At 54.0% G+C, this 22,725-nt stretch overlaps 2 protein-coding genes across 23 annotated transcripts; both read left to right on the forward strand.

Moving 5' to 3' along the window:
• The first annotated feature begins 415 nt into the window (after positions 1-415).
• BABAM1 (BRISC and BRCA1 A complex member 1) lies at positions 416-12,771 on the forward strand. 7 transcript variants are annotated; one of them, XM_055239325.2, is made up of 9 exons: positions 416-573; positions 1,862-2,159; positions 4,806-4,864; positions 7,096-7,216; positions 7,299-7,377; positions 8,982-9,006; positions 9,675-9,804; positions 10,004-10,090; positions 12,279-12,771. In XM_055239325.2, the coding sequence occupies exons 2-9, from the start codon at positions 1,875-1,877 to the stop codon at positions 12,480-12,482; spliced, it is 990 nt and encodes a 329-aa protein (XP_055095300.1). In that variant the 5' UTR covers positions 416-573; positions 1,862-1,874; the 3' UTR covers positions 12,483-12,771. The 7 variants fall into 7 exon arrangements, with proteins under 7 accessions (XP_055095300.1, XP_063472501.1, XP_055095301.1 ...); XM_055239326.2 differs by having other exon boundaries at positions 427-573; positions 1,824-2,159; XM_055239323.2 differs by having other exon boundaries at positions 447-650; positions 1,543-2,159.
• Positions 12,772-15,514: 2,743 nt separating this feature from the next.
• ANKLE1 (ankyrin repeat and LEM domain containing 1) lies at positions 15,515-21,719 on the forward strand. Of its 16 annotated transcripts, none has more exons than XM_055239297.2 (9): positions 15,515-16,092; positions 16,175-16,319; positions 16,767-16,872; positions 16,975-17,113; positions 17,332-17,988; positions 18,193-18,370; positions 19,534-19,693; positions 19,784-19,922; positions 20,482-21,719. In XM_055239297.2, the coding sequence occupies exons 1-9, from the start codon at positions 15,669-15,671 to the stop codon at positions 20,652-20,654; spliced, it is 2,121 nt and encodes a 706-aa protein (XP_055095272.2). In that variant the 5' UTR covers positions 15,515-15,668; the 3' UTR covers positions 20,655-21,719. The 16 variants fall into 16 exon arrangements, with proteins under 16 accessions (XP_055095272.2, XP_055095270.1, XP_055095267.1 ...); XM_055239295.2 differs by having other exon boundaries at positions 15,712-16,059; positions 16,167-16,319; XM_055239292.2 differs by having other exon boundaries at positions 15,725-16,092; positions 16,167-16,319; positions 17,332-18,066.
• The last annotated feature ends 1,006 nt before the right edge of the window (positions 21,720-22,725 follow it).

Here is a 22,725-nt window from a genome sequence, read left to right on the forward strand (position 1 = left end):
AAATATATGTAAAATAACGAACAAGAATTAAGTAATTGGGAAGGGCCCTGGATGCTCAGGCCACACCCACATGAGAATGCCTGCCCCACACGTAGGATCAAGCCAGCTCCACCAATCACCAATCAGCCCCTCCTCTTTCCCTAAATCGGGCTTCTCCGTCCCTCTTAGCCTATCACATTGCAAGCTCCACCCCCATTCCCCGTTTCAGCCTATCAGGGTAGAAGCACTGACCATTGTAGTCTGATTCGGCCAAGAACAAAAAAAAAAAAATTCACTAATTTTTTTAATCCAATCACATTTCATACTTTGCTCCAGTGTAGCCAATCACATTCCAGGTCCCGTAGCACCCAGCTCCAGGCTGCTCTCACTCCAAACCCCACCCCCTAGCCCAGTTTCAGCCGATCAGCTTTCAAGTTCTCCCTAGTCTCAACCAGTTTCTGTCTCCGCTTGTTCTGCAGCCCGCTGAACTACATTTCCCAGGAGGCGTCGGGGCTGCCCCGCACAACTTCCGGCTGTAAAGATGGCGGCTTCCTAGAGAGTCGGCGGCTGATTTAGAAGGAGGCTCAGGCTACGGTGAGCCGAAGTTGGGTGGTGAAAGCGTGCGGGGCCCGTTCCTAGGGACCCAGCTCCCTTTGCCCCAAGAGATCCAGGTCCTCGCCTTTCCTGGGGCTTCCGCCTTTATTTCTGGTTTCTCCTGCAGTGTAGCGTCCATCCTTCTTGCTGCCGCTAAAGCTTTGTTTTCCTCAGAGGTGTGGGGACTGCAAGGCGCTCAAAGACCATCTTGGGAAGCCCGTGCCTATTGCCCAGATAGACCAACTGCTCCATTCGCGTCCTGTTTCTCTCCAAGGGAACCACAGTACTAATATTTTGCTTCTCCCTCATGCAGACACCCGTTAGGCACGAGGGTGTCCTAGAGGTTATTATTCCTTTATTCACCAAGACATTTTCAGTTTTAGGTAACAGAAAACCCTACTCAATCTGGCTTAAGGAAGAAAAAGGAAGTTAGTGGCTTATAGATTGGGTCTAATAGGAGCTGGGTCCAGGTGGTCAGAATTCGATCTGCAGTTTTCTGGGTGGAGACCATTTCGCTTTTTACCTTAGAGGCAAAAGGGGCCCCTCGCAGCTCTCAACTTTATTCTCCCAGCTCTGCAACGCTAATGAGAGTCTCTTTTCCTTGATGGCACTGTTAGAAGTTGCAGAGCTGCCACTCAGTGGCCTGATTTGGGTCATGTGCCCATCCCTGAGCCATTTTCAGTGGCCAGAGAGCTGGGATGTGCTCATTGGCCGAGTAGGGGCATGGGGCTAGCACTACGTTAAAAAAAAAAAAAAAGAGGAAAAAAGAGGGGGGACTGTTATCTTATGTCGGAGTGGCTGCTCGGCTGATAGGTGTAAAAGGCACCCATTCTACAGCTGAGGGAACTGACTCCCTAAGAGGAGTGACTCATCATCAGTAAGCGGCTCATCGCCCCTCTTCCTTCTTAGTAACCACGTTTTTTTGTTTTTTTTGTTTTTTTGAGACGGAGTTTCGCTCTTTTTGCCCAGGATGGAGTGCAATGGCGGGATCTCGGCTCACCGCAGCCTCCGCTCCCGGGTTCAAGCGATTCTCCTGCCTCAGCCTCCCAAGTAGCTGGGATTATCTGCATGCGCCACCACGCCTGGCTAATTTTGTCTTTTTAGTAGAGACGGGATTTCTCCATGTTGGTCAGGCTGGTCTCGAACTTCCAACCTGAGGTGATCCGCCTGCCTCAGCCTCCCAAAGTGCTAGGATTACAGGCGTGAGCCACCGCGCCCGACCATAACCAAATGCTTTTAAAACTCCCAAGGGGAGGATTCTGGCTTCCCCTGTCCGTGTTCCATCTAGCCACACAGGAGCCATGGAAGTGGCAGAGCCCAGCAGCCCCACTGAAGAGGAGGAGGAGGAAGAGGAGCACTCGGCAGAGCCTCGGCCCCGCACTCGCTCCAATCCTGAAGGGGCTGAGGACCGCGCAGTGGGGGCACAGGCCAGTGTGGGCAGCCGCAGCGAGGGTGAGGGTGAGGCCGCCAGTGCTGACGATGGGAGCCCCAACACTTCAGGAGCCGGCCCTAAGTCATGGCAGGTGCCCCCGCCAGCCCCTGAGGTCCAAATTCGGACACCAAGGGTCAACTGTCCAGAGAAAGTGGTAAGTAGAGGGGGTGGCCTGGGGCTCTGAGATGCTAGGGAACCCAGCATCTTGTCTTTTGGGATTCACTCTGCAAACATTCCCTTTGTATTAGTTACCTGTGGCTGCCACAAGTCACCATGGACTTGGTAGCTTTCAACAAGAGAAATTTATTCTCTCACAGTTCTTGGGGCCAGAAGTCAGGTGTCGGCAGGGCCACAGCCTCTCTGGAGGCTCTAAGGGAGGATTCTTTCTTGCCTCTTCATTTTGTCTGTCTTTTTTTTTTTTTTTTTTTTTTTGAAATGGAGTTTTGCTCTTGTTGCCCAGGCTGGAGTGCAATGGCACGATCTTGGCTCACTGCAACCTCTGCCTCCCTGGTTCAAGCAATTCTCATGCCTCAGCCTCCCAAGTAGCTGGGATTACAAGTGCCCACCACAATGCCCGGCTAATTTTTGTATTTTTAGTAGAAACAGGGTTTCACCACATTGGCCAGGCTGGTCTCGAACTCCTGACCTTAGGTGATCCGCCCGCCTTGGCCTCCCAAAGTGCCGGGATTATAGGCATGAGCCACCCCACTTGACCCTTTCTTGCTATTCTAGCCTCTCGTGGCTCCTGGCATTCCTTGGATTGTGGCTGCATCACTCTAGTCTTTGCCCAATTTTTTTTGTTTTTTTGAGGTGGAGTCTTGCTTTGTCACCCAGGCTGGAGTGCAGTGGCGTGATCTCGGCTCACTGCAACCTCCGCCTCCCGGATTCATGCCATTCTCCCGCCTCAGCCTCCCGAGTAGCTACAGGCGCCAGCCACCGTGCCCGGCTAATTTTTTGTGTTTTTAGTAGAGACGGCGTTTCTTGTTTTTTTGTTTGTTTGTTTTTTGTTTTTTTTTTTTTTTGAGAAGGAGTCTCGCTCTGTCGCCCAGGCTGGAGTGCAGTGGTGCTATCTCGGCTCACTGCAAGCTCTGCATCCCAGGTTCACGCCATTCTCCTGCTTCAGCCTCCCAAGTAGCTGGGACTGCAGGCGCCTGCTACTACGCCTGGCTAATTTTTTGTATTTTTTATTAGAGACGGGGTTTCACCATGTTAGCCAAGATGGTCTCGATCTCTTGACCTCATGATCCACTCGCCTTGGCCTCCAAGAGTGCTGGGATTACAGGCGTGAGCCACCGCGCCCGGCCACTGAGACGGGGTTTCACCGTGTTAGCCAGGACAGTCTCTATCTCCTGACTTTGTGTTCCACCCACCTTGGCCTCCCAAAGTGCTGGGATTACAGGTGTTAGCCACCGCGTCCGGCTGTCTTTGCCTAATTCTGTCCAGTCCTCATAAAGCCTTTCTCACTGTGTCTCTGTGTCTTCTCCGCTTCTGTCTCCTATAAGGACACTTGTCATCAAAACAGGATCTTATCTCAAGACCCTTACTTTAATTACATCTGCAGAGACCCTGATTCCAAATAAGGTCACATTCTTTTTTTTTTTTTTTTGAGACAGAGTCCCGCTTTGTCACCAGGCTGGAGTGCAGTGGTGTGATCTCAGCTCACTGCAACCTCCGGCTCCCTGGTTCAAATGATTCTCCTGCCTCAGCCTCCCAAGTAGCTGGGATTACAGGCACTCACCGCCACACCCAACTAATTTTTGTATTTTTTAGTAGAGACCAGGTTTTACCATGTTGGCCAGGATGGTCTCAATCTCCTGACCTCGTGATCTGTCTGCCTCAGCCTCCCAAGGTGCTGGGATTACAGGCGTGAGCTACCGTGCCAAGCATCTTTTTTTTTTTTTTTTTTTTGAGATGGAGTCTCGCTCTGTTGCCCAGGCTGGAGTGCAGTGGCGCAACCTTGGCTCACTGCAAGCTCCGCCTCCCAGGTTCACGCCATTCTCCTGCCTCAGCCTCCCGAGTAGCTGAGACTACAGGTGACCGCCACTACACCCGGCTAATTTTTTTAGTAGAGACAGGGTTTCACCCTGTTAGCCAGGATGGTCTCGATCTCCTGACCTCGTGATCCTCCCATCTTGGCCTCCAAAGTGCTGGGATTACAGGCGTGAGCCACCGCACCTGGCCTCTTTTTTTTTTTTTTTTTTTTTTTGAGACAGAGTTTCACTCTGTCATCCAGCCTGGAGTGCAGTGGCGCAATCAGGGCTCACTGCAACCTCCACCTCCCGGGTTCGAGCAATTCTCTTGGCTTAGCCTCCTGAGTAGCTGGGATTACAGGTAGGTGCCACCACACCTTGCCAATTTTTTGTATTTTTAGTAGAAATGGGGTTTTGCCATGTTGGCCAGGCTGGTCTCAAACTCCTGACCTGAAGTGATCCACCCACCTTGCCCTCCCTAAGTGCTGGGATTACAGGTGTGACCCACTGTGCCTGGCCAAATAAGGTCACATTCTCAGGTTCTGGTTGGACATGTCTTTTGGGAGCCACAGTTCGATCCACTGTATCCTCATTTCTGTGTTGATGTGTCACACATTCTCTGGCTCATTTATTCACTTATCTACTTGGACTCCCAGTTCAGTGCCCATTCTTCTAAGCCATTGCTTTTCAAAGTAGATGGCTTGGCTGAGGATTGGCGGGGGGTCATCATACTGCCTTTTCAGACAAGGCAGCTTGAAGAGGGCCAGTGAGTGGTGTGGGGGCCAACGTTAAGGTCAGAGGACACTCACCACCCTCCAACTACCTTGCAGATTATCTGCCTGGACCTGTCAGAGGAAATGTCACTGCCAAAGCTGGAGTCGTTCAACGGGTAAGAGGGACATTTTAGGGCTTGAACATGCGGCCATGGCTGGGAGGGTCCAGCCCAAAAGATACGGGGCTCTCACTCTGAAACTCACACCAGCTTGGTCTGGCTTCAGGCGTGGCAGTATCAGAGAATAGCAAGAGCCAGGTGCAGTGGCTCATGCCTGTAATCCCAGTGACTCGGGAGGCTGAGATAGGATCACTTGAGGCTAGGGATTCGAGACTAGTCTGGGCAACATGGACCCCATCTCTAAAAAAAATATATATATATATGTATGTGTATGTATGTATGTATTTATTTTTGAGACAGGGTGTCGCTCTCTTGCCCAGGCTGGAGTGCAATGGTGTGAGCTCAGCTCACTGCAACCCCCGCCTCCTGGGTTCAAGCCATTCTTGTGCCTCAGCCTCCTGAGTACCTGAGATTACAGGCATGCACCACCATGCCTGTTTAATTTTTGTATTTTTAGTAGAGACAGAGTTTTGCCATGTTGGCCAGGCCGGTCTCAAAACTCCTGATCTGAAGTCATCTGCCTGCCTTGGCCTCCCAAAGTGCTGGGATTACAGGCATGAGCACCCGGCCTCTAAACGTATTTTTAAAAAATTAGCAGGCATGGTGGCATGCTCCTAGAGTCCCAGCTACTTGGGAGGGCAAGCTGGGAGGATCACTTGATCCCAAGAGTTTGAGGCTGCAGTGAGTTATGATTTTGCCACGACACTCCAGCCTGGGCGACAGAGCGAGACCCTTTTTTTTTTTTTTTTTTTTTTTTGAGACGGAGTCTCGCTCTTGTCTCCCAAGCTGGAGTGCAGTGGTGCAATCTCTGATCTCTGCTCACTGCAAGCTCCGCCTCCCGGGTTCACGCCATTCTCCTGCCTCAGCCTCCCGAGTAGCTGGGACTATAGGCGCCCGCCACCACGCCTGGCTATTTTTTTTGTATTTTTAGTAGAGACGGGGTTTCATTGTGTTAGCGAGGATGGTCTCAATCTCCTGACCTCATGATCCGCCTGCCTCGGCCTCCCAAAGTGCTGGGATTACAGGTGTGAGCCACTGCCCGGCTGACCCTGTCTCTTTAAAAAAAGAAAAAAAGAGGCTGGGCTTGGTGGCTCATACGTGTAATCCCATTACTTTGGGAGGCCGAGGTGGACAGATCATGAGGTTTGGAGTTCGAGACCAGCCTGGCTGACATAGTGAAACCCCCACCTCTACTAAAAATACAAAAATTAGCTGGGCACAGTGGCGCGTGCCTGTAATCCCAGCTACTCAGGAGGCTGAGGCAGGAGAATCGCTTGAATCTGGGAGATGGAGGTTGCGGTGAGCCAAGATCGCGCCATTGCACTCCAGCCTGAGCGATAAAAACGAAACTCTGTCTCAAAAAAAGTAAAATAAAATAAAAAAATAAAAAAAGAGTAGCAAGGACAACTGGTAATGTTAAGGCTATGGCCCATTGAGGCTCCATTCATAGCAATGAGTTGGAGACGCCAAGAAGCAAAGTGACTTGCTCAAGGGCTCAGAGCCAGGATTCGGACCCAGGCCCAGCTGGCCCTGAAGCCCTTGTCTGGAGTCATGTGCTGGACAGCTGTATCTGGGGTGGGGGGCAGTTTGGGTTGCAGGGCCTGGATGGGGCTTGAGGACCTCCTTGGAGATGTTGAAGGTGACACCTTCTTCCCCTCAGTGGCATTCACAACTGCCCATGGCTGAGCAAAGTTCCTGCAATGACTCTAGGGGAACCTTGAGCCCCATGCTGCGCAGAGGGACCCACTTGGAGAGGGCAGGAGCTCCGATGTCAGCCAGACTGGGTTTGTGGCTGAGCTCCGCCACCCCCCTGCAGTGTGACCTATACCTCCAGGGCCTTATCATGGGGCTGGTGCAGGGTTCTCAGAGGAGGGTGGCGGAAGGAACTTTTTTTTTTTTTTTGAGACAGAGTCTCACTCTGTCGCCGCCCAGGCTGGACTGCAGTGGCGCGATCTCGGCTCACTGCAACCTCCGCCTTCCGGGTTCAAGCGATTCTCTGACTCAGCCTCCTGAGTAGCTGGGATTACAGGCACTTGCCACCAGGCCCGGCTAATTTTTTTGTGTTTTTAGTAGAGACGGGGGTTTCACCATCTTGGCCAGGCTGGTCTTGAACTCCTGACCTCGTGATCCACCTGCCTCAGCCTCCCAAAGTACTGAGATTACAGGCGTGAGCCACTGCGCCCGGCCCTGAGGGAACCTTAATTCCCCTGTACTCTCTGCCTCCCCAGCTCCAAAACCAACGCCCTCAATGTCTCCCAGAAGATGATTGAGATGTTTGTGCGGACTAAACACAAGATCGACAAAAGCCACGAGTTTGCACTGGTGGTGGTGAATGATGACACGGCCTGGGTGAGGCTGCGGCAGGCGCTGGGTGCCCTGGGGTCCCCTGGGACCCAGGGAGCACTGCACTGAGGCCTCTGCTTCCCTGCAGCTGTCTGGCCTGACCTCCGACCCCCGCGAGCTCTGTAGCTGCCTCTATGATCTGGAGACGGCCTCCTGTTCCACCTTCAGTATCCTTCCTGGCAGAGATGTCCCCATGAAGGGGGCTGTCTCCTTCTGTCATCCTTGGGGCCCAGGAAAGTCTGAGTCATGACTCTGGCTGGCTGTGGTTCAGATCTCAGCTCTGCCAAGGCTGGGAAAGTCACCCCTCTGAGCCTCAATTTCCCCATCTGTACTGTGGAAGGCACAAAGCTGCCTACGCCATGGAGATGCTGTAATAATACAGAAGCAAAAGTACCTGATTTTGTCCGGGCATGGTGGTCCACGCCTGTAATCCCAGTGACTTGCGAGGCTGAGGCACAAAGGTTGCAGTGAGCTGAGATCTCGCCACTGTACTTCAGCCTGGGCAGCAGAGTGAGACTCCATCTTTAAGAAAAAAAAACAAACAAAAAGAAGTACCTGATTTGTACTCAGGGGGTCCAAAATTCACCCACAAGGGGATCACCTCACACAGGGCTGGGCATACAGTCGGTGCTCAATAAATGGCAGTATGTGACGGAAATGTCACCATTGCTCCTACAGCCACTTGAACCTGGGCGCAGGACATTTTATGGTAATTTGGACATAAAAGGCTCATGTATGGCCCAAAACTGAAATAGAATAGGACTCTTGTAAGTTAAAAAAGGAAAAAATGGGGACAGTTTTTTCCAGAAGGACAAGAACACCCCTGGCTCTTTCATTTTGAGGAGAGTGGCCCCAGCCATGCTGGAAAGGGGAACTTTTTTATTTTTATTTTTATTTTTTATTTTTTTTTGCTCTTGTTGCCCTGGCTGAGTGCAATGGTGCGATCTTGGCTCATTGCAACTTCCACCTCCCAGGTTCAAGCGATTCTCCTGCCTCAGCCTCCCAAGTAGCTGGGATTACAGGTGTGCACCACCACACCTGGATAATTTTGTATGTTTTGTAGAGGTGGGGTTTTGCTATGTTGCCCAGGCTGGTCTTGAATTCCTGGGCTCAAGTGATCAGCCCACCCCAGCCTCCCAAAGTGCTGAGATTACAGGCATGAGCCCCCATGCCCAGCCCCATTCTGTTTTAAAACATAAATTAGATTCCATCCCATCCCGTCTCTGCTCCAAAACCTCCCATGGCTCCCTGTGGATCTTATTTTTTATTATTATTTTTTTTGAGATGGAGTCTCACTCTTGTTGCCCAGGCTGTAGTGCAGTGGCACGATCTTGGCTCACCGCAATCTCCACCTCCCGAGTTCAAGCAATTTTCCTGCCTTAGCCTCCCAAGTAGCTGGGATTACAGACATGTGCCATCAGGCACAGCTAATGTTGTGTTTTTAGTAGAGACAGGGTTTCACCATGTTGGCCAGGTTGGCCTTGAACTCCTAACCTCAGGCGGTCCGCCCACCTTGGTCTCCCAAAGTGCTAGGATTGCAGGCGTGCACCACCGTGCCTGGCATACCGAGTCTTAAAGTCATCTGGTGCCAGCACCCTATTTTGTGATCCATGCTGAGGGGAATTCGAGTGTCAGAGAGGGCAAGTGACTTGGCCAGGGTCACATGGTGCGTCTCTAAGGGTGCCGGGTCTCCTCTGGCATCAGGATCTGGGAAGCCACCTGTTCCCTCTCACTCCTGCTCTACCAGCCTTTTCCTTAGCATCCGCACCAGATCTGGAAGGACTTTTCGGCCTCATGTAAGTCCCCTGTGGGGAAATTCTTACTCACCTTCAAAGAGAAGGGCCACTTCTGGGAAGAAGCTCCAAACAGCACAGAAATAATCTAGAGAGCCTTAAAGCCTCCTCCCTTCCTACCTCGCCCTGGGCAATTCCTCATTTATGTGTCTTGGGAGCATGGGGGCTGGTGGAGATGCACATGCTGCTAGGCAGCTCCAGCTGACAGCAGTGATTGGGGACGCTCTGGACACTGAGGGTGTTCAGGACACTGAGGGTGGCCCAGGGGCAGTGGCTCACGCCTGTAATCTCAGCACCTTGGGAGGCCGAGGCAGGCGGATCACCTGAGGTCAGGAGTTTGAGACCAGCCTGCCTAACATGGTGAAACCGCGTCTCTACTAAAAATACAAAAATTAGCTGGGCAGCTGTAATCCCAGCTACTTGAGAGGCCAAGGCAGGAGAATCGCTTGAACTTGGGAGGCAGAGATCTCACCATTGCACTCAGAGGGGTCGGGCTGGGAACGTGCTCAGGGCAGAGGGAACCGCTTATGGGATGCCTCACAGGCAGCAGCGAACTTGGAAGACATCAGTGGGGCCTCACCTGCCCAGTGAGCATCTGGGGTCTCTCAGGGTGATAAGAGGGGCAGACCCCCACAGGCTACTCTGACTGCTCCCTCCTCCCGGGTATGCAGCCAGCAGAAAACTGAGCTTCCAGTCACAGAGAACGTGCAGACGATTCCCCCGCCATATGTGGTCCGCACCATCCTTGTCTACAGCCGTCCACCCTGCCAGCCCCAGTTCTCCTTGACGGAGCCCATGAAGGTGGGTGAGGCCTGGGAGAGGGTGGGGTGCCTGCAGCCATGAGGATGGTGGTTAGACACCAGGAGGGACTTCCCAACCACAGAGGCTGGGGTGCCTAGAGGTAAGTTCCCAGAGTCTGAGGCAGAAATGGGGGAGTTATAGTCATGGGGCATGGGGTGACCCAAGCCCCAGAGGCTGGTGTTCTTTATTTCCCCCGCAGAAAATGTTCCAGTGCCCATATTTCTTCTTTGACGTTGTTTACATCCACAATGGCACCGAGGAGAAGGAGGAGGAGATGAGCTGGAAGGTGAGAGGCCTCAGCAGGTGTGAGTGGCAGGCGGGTGTGGACAGGATGCCTTGGAACACACCTGCGCTGGGTCTGGGGGTCTCTACCTCCATTCGATAGCCCTGGAGCTCTGGCTGGGGTAGGTCATGGCATTGGTCATTGAACAGCCGTTTCCCAGTTGTCTGCTGTGAGTGATGGGATGGCAGCCATTGGGACGATGGTCCAGGCAACATGTTGAGTCCTGCCTCCCCCATCCCCAATGTTCCCTGCTTTCCTTTCTTTCTTTCCTTTTTTTGTTTTTGAGACAGAGTCTCCCTCTGTCTCCCAGGCTGGAGTGCAGTGGCACGATCTCGGCTCACTGCAACCTCTGCCTCCCAGATTCAAGCAATTCTCCTGCTTCAGCCTCCCGAGTAGCTGGGATTACAGGCACCTGCCATCATACCAGGTTAATTTTTGTATTTTTAGTAGAGACTGGGTTTCACCATGTTGGCCAGGCTGGTATTGAACTCCTGACCTCAGGTAATCTGCCTGCCTCAGCCTCCCAAAGCACTGGGATTACAGGTGTGAGCCACCACGACCGGCTCCCTCTTCCCTTTCTTCCTGGCTTTGACTTCGCTGCACCCTCGGCCTGGAGCATCCATCCCTCTTGGACTCCCCAGGCCCTACTGGGCCTTCACATCCCAGACCTGAATTAGCTGTGGGACCTCGAGTGGACTACTTACTTCTCTGAGCCTCAGTTTACCCAACTATGACAGGGAATTGAGACCAGCTCCTCCTTATACCTCAATACCCAAATCAAAAGTTCCCCCTCTAGCCAGGTGTGGTGGTGTACGCCTGTGGTGCCAGCTGCTCGGGAGGCTGAGACAGGAGGCTCGCTTCAGCCCGAAAGGTGGAGATTGCAGTGAGCCGTGATGAAGCCACCGCACTCCAGCCTGGGTGACAGGGCGGAGAACCTGTGTCAAAAAATAAAAATACGACCAGGTGCGGTGGCTCACACCTGTAATCCCAGCACTTTGGGTAAATCACCTGAGTTGGGAATTCAGACCAGCCTGACCAACATGGAGAAACCCTGTCTCTACTAAAAATACAAAATTAACCGGGCGTGGTGGCGCATGCCTGTAATCCCATCTACTCAGGAGGCTGAGGCAGGAAAATCGCTTGAACCGAGGAGGCACAGATTGCGGTGAGCCGAGATCGTGCCGTTGCACTCCAGCCTGGGAACAACAGCGAAACCCTGTCTCAAAAAAAAGTAAAAAAATAAAATAAGTAAAATAAAAAGTCCCTCCTCTGAGAAGCCCTCCCTGTTTTTCTTTTTTCTTTTTTTTTTTTTGAGACCGAGTCTCGCTCTGTCGCCCAGGCTGGAGTGCAGTGGCGCAATCTCGGCTCACTGCAAGCTCCGCCTCCCAGGTTCACGCCATTCTCCTGCCTCAGCCTCTCCGAGTAGCTGGGACTACAGGCGCCCGCCACCACGCCCGGCTGATTTTTTTGTGTTTTTAGTAGAGACGGGGTTTCACCGTGGTCTCGATCTCCTGACCTCGTGATCCGCCGGCCTCGGCCTCCCAAAGTGCTGGGATTACAAGCGTGAGCCACGGCGCCCGGCCCTGTTTTTCAAGAAGGATCAAAGTGGGGGCCAGGAGAATGTGTCTGTATCTGACTGTGTCCCTCCACACTGGGGACTCTTTTTTTTTTTTGAGGCGGAGTCTCGCTCTGTCGCCCAGGCTGGAGTGCAGTGGTGCAATCTCGGCTCACTGCCAGCTCCGCCTCCCGGGTTCGCGCCATTCTCCTGCCTCAGCCTCCTGAGTAGCTGGGACTACAGGTGTCCGCCACCACGCCCAGCTAATTTTTTGTATTTTTTAGTAGAGACGGGGTTTCACCGTGTTAGCCAGGATGGTCTCCATCTCCTGACCTCGTGATCTGCCTGCCTGGGCCTCCCAAAGTGCTGGGATTACAGGCATGAGCCACTGCGCCCGGCCAACACTGGGGACTCTTTGGGGGCCATGAGTGGGACCTCTTCGGATCCTTAACACTGGGTCCATGGCTGGGAATGTTTGCTGAATGTGTGAATGGTTTCTGCTTGGCAAACTCCTCTTCATCCTTTAGAACCCACCCCAGATGTCCCCTCTTCTGAGAAGCCCTCCAGGGATATGAAGGGCCTGTTGGGGTAACCTCTGCCTGAGCAGCCCTTCACTGACCCCCATCTCCCCCGAAGGACATGTTTGCCTTCATGGGCAGCCTGGATACCAAGGGTACCAGCTACAAGTATGAGGTGGCACTGGCTGGGCCAGCCCTGGAGTTGCACAACTGCATGGCGAAACTGTTGGCCCACCCCCTGCAGCGGCCCTGCCAGAGCCACGCTTCCTACAGCCTGCTGGAGGAAGAGGATGAAGCAACTGAGGTTGAGGCCACTGTCTGAACCATCCCTGTACATCTGCACCTTCTTGTGCAAGGAAGTCCTTGGCCTAAAGCCTTGGTTCTCAAACTAGGTTCCTTGGGACCTCCGGGGTGGGGGGGTTCCAGGAGGCACCTAGGATACCTTGCAGGGTCCTAGGAGGGAAACCCAGGATTCCAGGAGGGATCCCAGGAACTGTGGGCACCCATTGTCTGTGTCTCCCAGCCCATTTCCACTCCTAGTTTGTCATGGATAGTTTTTGTTCTTCCCTGTGTGATTTTTGCCATCAAAATAAAAATTTGAGACTCGTTAACCGAAGTCCACGCCAATCACTTTGTGTTAATTGGGATCATCTTCATTGCAAGTGACAGAAAACTTAGCCACTGAGCAAAGGTGAGTGGCTACTTTCTTGTGGATGAAAAAGCCCCCCGGGATGTGGAGGTTGCAGTGAGTTGAGATCACACCACTGTACTCCAGCCTGGTGACAGAGCGAGAGCTTTTCTCAAACAAAAAAGAAACATTCAAAAATAGATGAAAAAGCCAAGATAACAGCTTCAGGCTTGGCTGTATCCAGGTGCTAGGACAACATTGCCATTGGGGAGGGTACTACATGGTTGCTAGTCAATGTGCCCTGCTTACCCCCCAACCAATGGAAAGGTGTGTGATGGCTCTGACCACTCCCCAGACCCCAACCCAGGTCAAGGCAGAGTTCTCTCAGCACCTGGATATGATTGGACTCCCCCGGAGGATTACATGCTTCAATTAAGAGCTAGTCATGTCCCAGGGTTGTGTGATGTTCTGATCAGCCAGGCCTGGATCATACGTCCCTAAGGGGGAGGTTTAACAGCTCCATCAGCAGTGCTGAGGACATGATAGGAGGGTTGCTTGAGGCCAGGAGTTCAAGACCACCCTGGACAACATAGCAACATTTCTTGTCTCTATAGGAAATGCAAAAATTAAGACAGGCTTGGTGTCTCACGCCTGTGATTCCCAGCTACTTGGGAGGCTGAAGTGGGAGGATCACTTGAGCCTGGAGGTGGAGGCTGCAGTGAGCTGTCATCCCGCCACTGCACTCCAGCCTGGGCGACAGAGCAAGACCCTATCTCAAAAATAAACAGCTTTATTGAGTGACTGCTTTTCCTCCCTATGAGCATTTTTCGGGAACCTATTGTGTGTCAGGCCCTTGTGCCCAAGCCCCTGTTCAATCCTTGCATCAACCTCGTTAGGATTCTCACATTTTGCAGATGGGACACTAAGACTCTCAGAGGTCCAGCCCTCCAAAATACTGAAGTCCTAGCTCCGCTGGATTGAAAATAGGCATCGCAGAATGGGGGCTGGAAATTTTTTAAAAATTGTTTTTAAAGACAGGGTCTTGGTCAGGTGCGGTGGCTCACAGCTGTAATCTCAGCACTTTGGGAGGACGAAGTGGGCGGATCACAAGGTCAGGAGTTCAAGACCAGTCTGACCAACATAGTGAAACCCCGTCTTTACTAAAAATACAAAAATTAGCTAGGCGTGATGGTGCATGCCTGTAATCCCAGCTACTGGGGAGGCTGAGGCAGGAGAAGCTCTTGAACCCGGGAGGAGGAGGTTACAGTGAGCCAAGATCACACCACTGCACTCCAGCCTGGGCAACAAGAGCAAAACTCCGTCTCAAAAATAAATAAATAGGCCAGGCGCGTTGGCTCACGCTTGTAATCCCAGCACTTTGGGAGGCCGAGGAGGGCGGATCACGAGGTCAGGAGATCGAGACCACGGTGAAACCCCGTCTCTACTAAAAATACAAAAAAAAATTAGCCAGGTGTGGTGGTGGGCGCCTGTAGTCTCAGCTACTCGGAGAGGCTGAAGCAGGAGAATGGCGTGAACCCGGGAGGCGGAGCTTGCAGTGAGCCGAGATTGCGCCACTGCACTCCAGCCTGGGTGACAGAGCGAGACTCCATCTCAAAAAATAAAAATAAAAATAAAAAAATAAATAATAAAGACAAGGTCTCCGCCTGTAATCCTAGCACTTTGGGAGGCGGAGGTGGAGGCGGGTGGATCACCTGAGGTCTGGAGCTCAAGACCAGTCTGGACAACATGGTGAAACCCCATCTCTACTAAAAGTACAAAAATTAGCCGAGCGTGGTGGTGCATGCCTGTAATCCCAGCTACTTGGGAGGCCGAGGCAGGAGAATAGCTTGAACCTGGGAGGCAAATGTTGCAATGAGCCCAGATTGCGCCACTGCACTCCAGCCTCGGCGACAGAGTAAGATCTGGCTCAAAAAAAAAAAAAAAAAAAAAAAAAATAGGGCCTCACTCTGTTGCCCAGGCTGGTCTCAAACTCCTGCACTCACTAAAAGAAAAGAAAAACAACAACAAACTAGTAGGCTCAAAAGATCCTCCCGCCTCAGCCTCCTAAAGCACAATGATTAAAGGCGTGAGCCGGGCCCTCGGCCTGGGGGTTGGAAATTGAAGCCTCTATTTTATGTATTTATTTATTTTCTGAGACAGAGTTTTGCTCTGTTGCCCAGGCTGGAGTGCAGTGGTGTGATCATGGCTCACTGCATCTTCGAACTTCCGGGCTCAAGAGATTCTACCAACTCAGCCTCCCAAGTAGCTGGGACCACAGGCGCACATGCCCGGCTAGTTTTTTGTATTTTTTTTTTTTTTTTTTTTTGAGACGGAGTCTCGCTCTGTCGCCCAGGCTGGAGTGCAGTGGCGCAATCTTGGCTCACTGCAAGCTCCGCCTCCCGGGTTCACGCCATTCTCCTGCCTCAGCCTCTCCAAGTAGCTGGGACTACAGGCGCCCGCCACCACGCCCGGCTAATTTTTTTGTATTTTTAGTAGAGACGGGGTTTCACTGTGTTAGCCAGGATGGTCTCGATCTCCTGACCTCGTGATCCGCCTGCCTCGGCCTCCCAAAGTGCTGGGATTACAAGCGTGAGCCACCGCGCCCGGCCCGTTTTTTGTATTTTTTTGTAGGGACGGGGTTTATCCAAGTTGCCCAGGCTGGTCTCGAACCCCAGAGCTCAAGCAACCCTCCTGCCTGGGCCTCCCGAAGTGCTGGGATTACAGGTGTGAGCCACCGTGCCGGGCCTAAGCCTCTCCGCTCTGGGGACCCGGAGCCTTCGTTCTCGGCCTCCCCGATCTCCCCTGTGCACCCTGGTACACTGTCCTCCTAGAGGTGCGCCCTCCTAGAGGCCACCCTTGCAGAAGATTCCCTGAGACTTAATGACCTGGGGCACCCCGGACTTTCCTAATCGTAGCTCCACCCACTCGAGCCGGGTGCCTTCGCGTTTCCCGTTTTTAAATGAGATAGTGGCACACCCAGTGGCATCCTCCCGCCCGGGCTCTTATCGGCGGTCCCAGCCCCTGCTTGAGCGCCTCCGGGTGTCACGGGCCCCTGCGGACACCAAAGCTCTCGAACCCGGATGTGGACCTCGGTGCGGCGCGGGGCAGCCTGGCTGGGAACCCTGCTCGGCCCCGGAGAGGGGCCCCCCGAGCCGAGGGGAGGAGCGGCGCATGCCCACAAGCCCCCCGCGGGAAGTAGGAAATCGACCGGCCAGGCGGTGCGCTTCGGACCCAGCCAGGGCATGTGCTCGGAGGCCAGCCTGGCTCGCAGGTTGCGGGCTGCGCTGCGGGAGGAGGAGCCGTGGTGAGGGCGGGGCCGGGGGCGGGCCAGGAGTGGGGGTCTTTGGCCCGGGTCCACTCTGACGCTGGCGTTTGCAGGGCGGTAGAGGAGCTGCTGCGCTGCGGTGCGGACCCTAATTTGGTGCTGGAGGACGGCGCAGCGGCTGTGCACTTGGCGGCCGGAGCCCGGCACCCGCGCGGCCTGCGTTGCCTCGGGGCCCTACTGCGCCAAGGCGGGGACCCCAACGCTCGGTAAGGTAGAGCCTGGGTCCGGGGCGGGGTCTCCCCAAGCCGAAGTCTGGGAATCCGGGAAGGGGCGCCCCACCATCCCGGGCCAGGGCCTCGGGGCCCGAGGGTAGGGTTTGGGGGATCTTGGGGAGGGAACTTGGGGGTCCAAGGGCAGGGGCTAGGGCTCGGGGGAGGCGCTGGGGTCCCAGACCGAGGGCGGGGAATGGGGCTGCGTTAGGACCAACGTGGGGATCAAGGGTTCGGATCTTGGGGTGGAGGCTCCAGGGTCAGACGGCAGAGGTTTGGGTCCTGGCCTGAGGTCATAGCATCTAGGTTCCAAGGACAGTGTACCAGGGTGCACAGGGGAGATCGGGGAGGCCGAGAACGAAGGCTCCGGGTCCCCAGAGCGGAGATTGGGGTTCCTGCCGGGAGGCTGAGTCCGCAATGATCCCTCTTGCGCTGCCGCCCCAGATCTGTCGAGGCACTGACGCCGCTGCATGTGGCCGCCGCCTGGGGCTGCCGCCGCGGCTTGGAGCTGCTGCTGAGCCAAGGAGCGGACCCGGCGCTGCGCGACCAGGTTGGGAGGCACTGTGCGGGCAAAGAAAGGCTGGGTGAGCCCAGAAGGAGGGAAGGAAGGTAAGAGGGCCTCGGGCGCCCCCTGCTGACCTCACCCCTGTAGGACGGACTCCGGCCGCTGGACCTGGCCCTGCAGCAGGGACACCTGGAGTGCGCGCGAGTCCTGCAGGATCTCGACACGCGGACCGGGACCCGGACCCGGATCGGGGCAGAGACCCAGGAGCCCGAGACTGCACCTGGCAGTGAGTAAGGCCTGCAGGGATGCTGGGGCTTGACTTCTGGGCCAGTCCCCGGCATCCACTGTCTTCCCCACCCCGCCCATTGGTTCTATGTCACGTCCACTATCTGTGGCCAGCTCTTTCGGCCTCAGACACTCCGATCTCCTTTTTCTGTCTGATCCTATTCCCATCGCTGTCTCATCCCTCCTCCTCTCCTCTCTGGCCCCCACTCTCACCTGCAGCCCCAGGCCTCTCTGGACCTCCCGATGAGACGCTGGACTCCATAGCACTCCAAAAGCAGCCATGCAGAGGTGACAACAGGGACATGGGCTTGGAGGCTGACCCAGGACCCCCCAGCCTCCCTGTTCCCCTTGAAATTGTGGACAAAGATGGGAGCTTGGCGTCCCCTCCAGGGCACTGGGATTCCAGCTCAGATGCCTCTTTTGTCACAGCGGTTGAGGTCTCTGGAGCTGAGGACCCAGCCTCGGACACTCCCCCCTGGGCTGGGTCATTGCCATCGACCAGGCAGGGACTTCTGCATGTTGCCCATGCCAACCAGAGGGTACCTAGGTCTCAGGGCACGGAGGCAGAACTGAATGCCCGTCTGCAGGCCCTGACTCTGACCCCACCAAATGCTGCTTGGTTCCAGTCCTCCCCTTCCTCCATGCCTCTCGTGGACAGGAGTCCATCTCATAGCTCCCCACGGACACCACCCCCTGGAGCTGACTGCCACTGCCTGTGGGAGCACCAGACATCCATTGATAGTGACATGGCCACGCTCTGGCTGACAGAGGATGAGGCAAGCTCTACAGGTGGCAGGGACCCTGTCGGCCCTTGCCGGCAGCTGCCAGTCTCCACTGTGTCTGACTTGGAGTCGCTGCAGGGACTCCGAGCGCTTGGTGAGAATCCTGGCCCCGTCACACCCTTCACCTGGCGGTTCTACTTCCAGCGGCTGGTAGAAGCCCAGATTGCTCCTGGTTAGTCTCCCCAGGGCACGTGGAGTCCAGGGAGCCTCCAGGAATCTCCCGGAGAACCCCAGCTCTCAGCCCCACTTCCCTCCCTATCTCAGAATCATCCCTTCCTCCATTTCCCTTGACTTCCAGGCCCAGAGTTTTCAGGGCACAGCCTAGAACTGGCTGCAGCCCTGCGGACGGGCCATATTCCAGACGTCCAGGCAGACGAAGATGCGCTGGCCCAGCAGTTTGAGCGGCCAGATCCTGCCAGGAGGTGGCGGGAGGGGGTCGTGAAGTCTAGCTTCACATATCTGCTGCTGGACCCCAGGTACTAAGGGCAGGAAAGCCCCAGAAATAGAAACTAGAAAATTTGGGGATTGGTTTTTATTTGCTGTGTGCCCTTAAGAAAGGGGGGACTGGCCCTAGAATCATCAGTTCTTCTTCTTCTTCTTTTTTTTTTTTTTAAGACGGAGTTTCACTCTTGTTGCCAAGGCAGGAGTACAATGGTGCCGTCTCGGCTCACTGAAACCTCCACCTCCCAGGTTCAAACAATCCTCTTGTCTCAGCCTCTCAAGTAGCTGAGATTACAGGCACCTGCCCCCACGCCCGACTAATTTTTGTATTTTTAGTAGAGACGAGGTTTCACCATGTTGGCCAGGCTGGTCTCGAACTCCTGACCTCAGGTACTCCACCCTGGCCTCCCAAAATGCTGGGACTACAGGCGTGAGCCACCGCCTCTTTTTTTTTTTTTTGTGGTGGAATCTCACTGTTTCGCCCAGGCTGGAATGTAGTAGTGCAATCTTGGCTCACTGCAACCTCTGCCTCCCGGGTTCAAGCGATTCTTGTGCCTCAGCCTCCCAAGTAGTTGGGATTACAAGCATGTGCCACCATGCCTGGCTAATTTTTTTTTGGAATTTTAGTAAATATGGGGTTTCACCATGTTGGCCAGGCTGGTCTTGAACTCCCAGCCTCAACTGATCCTCCTGCCTTGGCCTCCCAAAGTGCTGGAATTACAGGCGTGAGCCCCGGCTGGCCATGGTGGCTCATGCCTGTAATACCAGCACTTTGGGAGGCTGAGGTGGGCGGATCACCTGAGGTCAGCAGTTAGAGACCAGCGTGATCAACATGGAGAAACCCCATTTCTACTAAAAATACAAAATTAGCCAGGCGTGTTGGTGCATGCCTGTAATCCCAGCTATTCAGGAGGCTGAGGCAGGAGAATCACGTGAACCCAGGAGGTGGAGGTTGCAGTGAACTGAGATCCTGCCATTGCACTCCAGCCTGGGGAACAAGAGTGAAACTCTGTCTCAAAAAAAAAAGAAAAAAGAAAAAAAAGAAAGCTGCTGAATGTCTTTGGGGAGCCACTGCCTCTCTCTGATCCTGTAATCAGGAGTCACTAGACATGGGTTCAAGATATGTTGTGACTTTAAGGACTGCCTCTGGGGACCACTCTATCCACTTTTCCCTGTCTGAGCTGTCCCCTTCATCCAGGGAGACTCAGGACCTGCCAGCCCGAGCCTTCTCACTGACCCCGGCTGAGCGCCTTCAGACTTTCGTCCGTGCCATCTTCTACGTGGGCAAAGGGACGAGGGCCCGGCCATACGTCCACCTCTGGGAGGCCCTTGGTCACCATGGGCGGTCAAGAAAACAGGTGTGAGGACAGGGATCAGGGTTCAGCAAGGGCTGTCAGGCCATGGGCAGGGGAGGGGATTGGGGGTGCTGACTTCTGACTCTGCCCTAGTCCCCCCAGGCCTGCCCCAAGGTGCATCAGATCTTGGACATCTGGGCCAGTGGTTGCGGCGTTGTGTCCCTACATTGCTTCCAGCACATGGTCGCTGTGGAGGCTTATACGCGGGAGGCGTGTATTGTGGAAGCCCTAGGTGGGTGCCTGGTACCTAGAATGGGGGTCATATGAAAGGCATTTGGCTTCCCAGTTCCCTCATTTTTTTCCTTCTGAGGGGTGTTGATTTGTTGACTGAGCAATTATTGAGCACCAACTTTGAACCTGCACATGCATGTATTTTGCTCCACTGGTTTATCCCCACTCAAGAGCAATACACATTGGGTTTGCTGTCATATACTTTTTTGTGTATGTGTGAGACTCTGTTGCCCAGGCTGGAGTGTGGTGGCATGATCCCGACTCACTGCAGCCTCTGCCTCCCAGGTTCAAGTGATTCTTGTGCCTCAGCCTTCCGAGTAGCTGAGAATACAGGCACATATCACCATATTGTGCCAAGCTAATTTTTGTATTTTTAGTAAAGACGGGGTTTCACCATGTTGGCCAGGCTGGTCTCGAACTCCTGGCTTCATGTGATCTACCCAAAGTGTTGGGATTACAGGTGTGAGCCACCATATTCAGCCTCCTGCTGTCACACACTTCTGCTGGATGGGGAGGTATCCCCGTGGCTGCCCCTGTGACCCCATATCCAATTTCTCCAGGGATCCAGATGCTCACCAACCAGAAGCAAGGGCACTGCTATGGAGTGGTGGCAGGCTGGCCAGCTGCTCGTCGCCGGCGCTTGGGGGTGCATCTGCTGCACCGTGCCCTCCTTGTCTTTCTGGCTGAAGGCGAGCGACAGCTTCGTCCCCAGGACATCCAGGCCCGGGGCTGACTGCTGGGGAGTTGGCCATCTAGCCTGGGGAGAAATGTTTGAATGTTCCAGCTGCCCCATGCTGACAGCAGCCCCCATCTCTGGTTTCAGAAGGGGTGTGTGTGTGTGTGTGTGTGTGTGTGTGTGTGTGTGTGTGTGTAGGGAGCACCAGGGCAGATCTCCCCCAGGCTGAGGGAGGACTTTGTTGCAGATGGTACTGCTGGAGAGGTAGTAAGTAGTGAGCTCCCCATCGTGGGAGGAGGACAAGAAGGGAAGCAGAAGGTGCTTTGGAACAGTCCAGTGCTTCTGTAAGAGGCGTTTGAACCTGGGCAACTCCACCTTGAATAGGAGCTGGGTAAAATGAGGCTGAAACCTACTGAGCTGCATTCCCAGATGATTAAAGCATTCTAAGTCACAGGATGAGGTAGGAGGTCAGCACAAGATAACGGGTCATAAAGACCTTGCTGATAAAACAGTTTGCAGTAAAGAAGCCGGCCAAAGCCCACCAATACCAAGATGGCGACAAGAGTGACCTCTGGTTGTCCTCATTGCTACACTCCCACCAGCGCCATGACAGTTTACAAATGCCATGGCTGGCCAGGCGCGGTGGCTCATGCCGGTAATCCTAGCACTTTGGGAGGCCGAGGCGGGCAGATCGCCTGAGGTCAGGAGTTCAAGACCAGCGTGGCCAACATGGCGAAACCCCATCTCTACTAAAAATACCAAAATTAGCTGGGCATGGTGGTGTGTGCCTGCAATCCCAGCCACTAGGGGGGCTGAGGCAGGAGGACCGCTTGAACCCGGGAGGTGGATGTTGCAGTGAGCTGAGATTGTACCACTGCACTCCAGCCTGGGCAACAGAGCGAGACTCTGTCTCAAACAAACAAAAAAACAAATGCCACGTCAACATCAGGACGTTAACCTTTAGACCCTATATGGTCTAAAAAGGGGAGGCATGAATAATCCACCCCTTGTTTAGCATATCAAGAGATAACCATAAAAATGGGCAACCAGCAGCCCTGCCCTGTCTATAGAGTAGCCATTCTTTTATTCCTTTAGTTTCTTAATAAATTTGCTTTCACTGTACTCTGTGAACTCGCCCTGGATTCTTTCTAGCATGAGATTGGAGAACCCTCTCTTGGATCTGGATCGGGACCCCTTTCTGGTAACACTTTGGCAGCTTGGTCCTGTCAAAATGGATAGAGCCTGCCAGGCGCGGTGGCTCACGCCTGTAATCCCAACACTTTGGGAGGCCGAGGCGGGCGGATCACCACATCAGGAGATTGAGACCGTCCTGGCTAACATGGTGAAACCCCGTCCCTACTAAAAATACAAAAAATTAGCCGGGCGTGGTTGCAGGCGGCCGTAGTCCCAGCTACTCAGGAGGCTGAGGCAGGAGAATGGTGTGAACCCGGGAGGCGGAGCTTGCAGTGAGCCGAGATTGTGCCACTGCACTCCAGCCTGGGCAACACAGCGAGACTCTGTCTCAAAAAATAAATAAAATAAAATAAAATAGATACAGCCTGCTTTTACCTCCCAGACATGGGACACCCACATGGCGGGATGGACTGGGGGATCCTCAGCTGCACTCAGGTTATCTACGCAGCTCAAGAGCCAAGTTCACTGCTACCCAGCTGTGAGACCTCGGACCAGTATTTTATCTGTCTGAGCATCAGTTTCCTTGGTTGTACAGTGGAGGCAGTAAAGAGGTCCTACTCCAGGGGATCACTGTAAGGTCATGTTGGGGGCTGGGCGTCATGCTTGTAATCCCAGCACTTTGGGAGGCTGAGGTGGGAGCATAGCATGAGCCCAGGAGTTTGAGACCAGCCTGGGCAACATAGCAAGACTCTATCTCTACAAAAAGTAAAAACATTAGGCGGATGTGGTGGGTGGGCCTGTGGTCCTAGCTGCTTGGGAGCCTGAGGTGGGAAGACTGCTTAAGCCTGGGAGCTGGAGGCTGCAAGGAGCTACCATCACAGCACTCCACTCCAGCCTGGGCGATATCAAGATCCTGTCTCTTAAAAAAACTATAAAAATTTAAAAATAAGGTCATGCGAGCAAAGTGTGTGGCTCAGAGCCCAAAGTGTGTGGC

This window comes from Symphalangus syndactylus, chromosome 13, assembly GCF_028878055.3.
Source record: "Symphalangus syndactylus isolate Jambi chromosome 13, NHGRI_mSymSyn1-v2.1_pri, whole genome shotgun sequence".
Taxonomy (NCBI): domain Eukaryota; kingdom Metazoa; phylum Chordata; class Mammalia; order Primates; family Hylobatidae; genus Symphalangus; species Symphalangus syndactylus.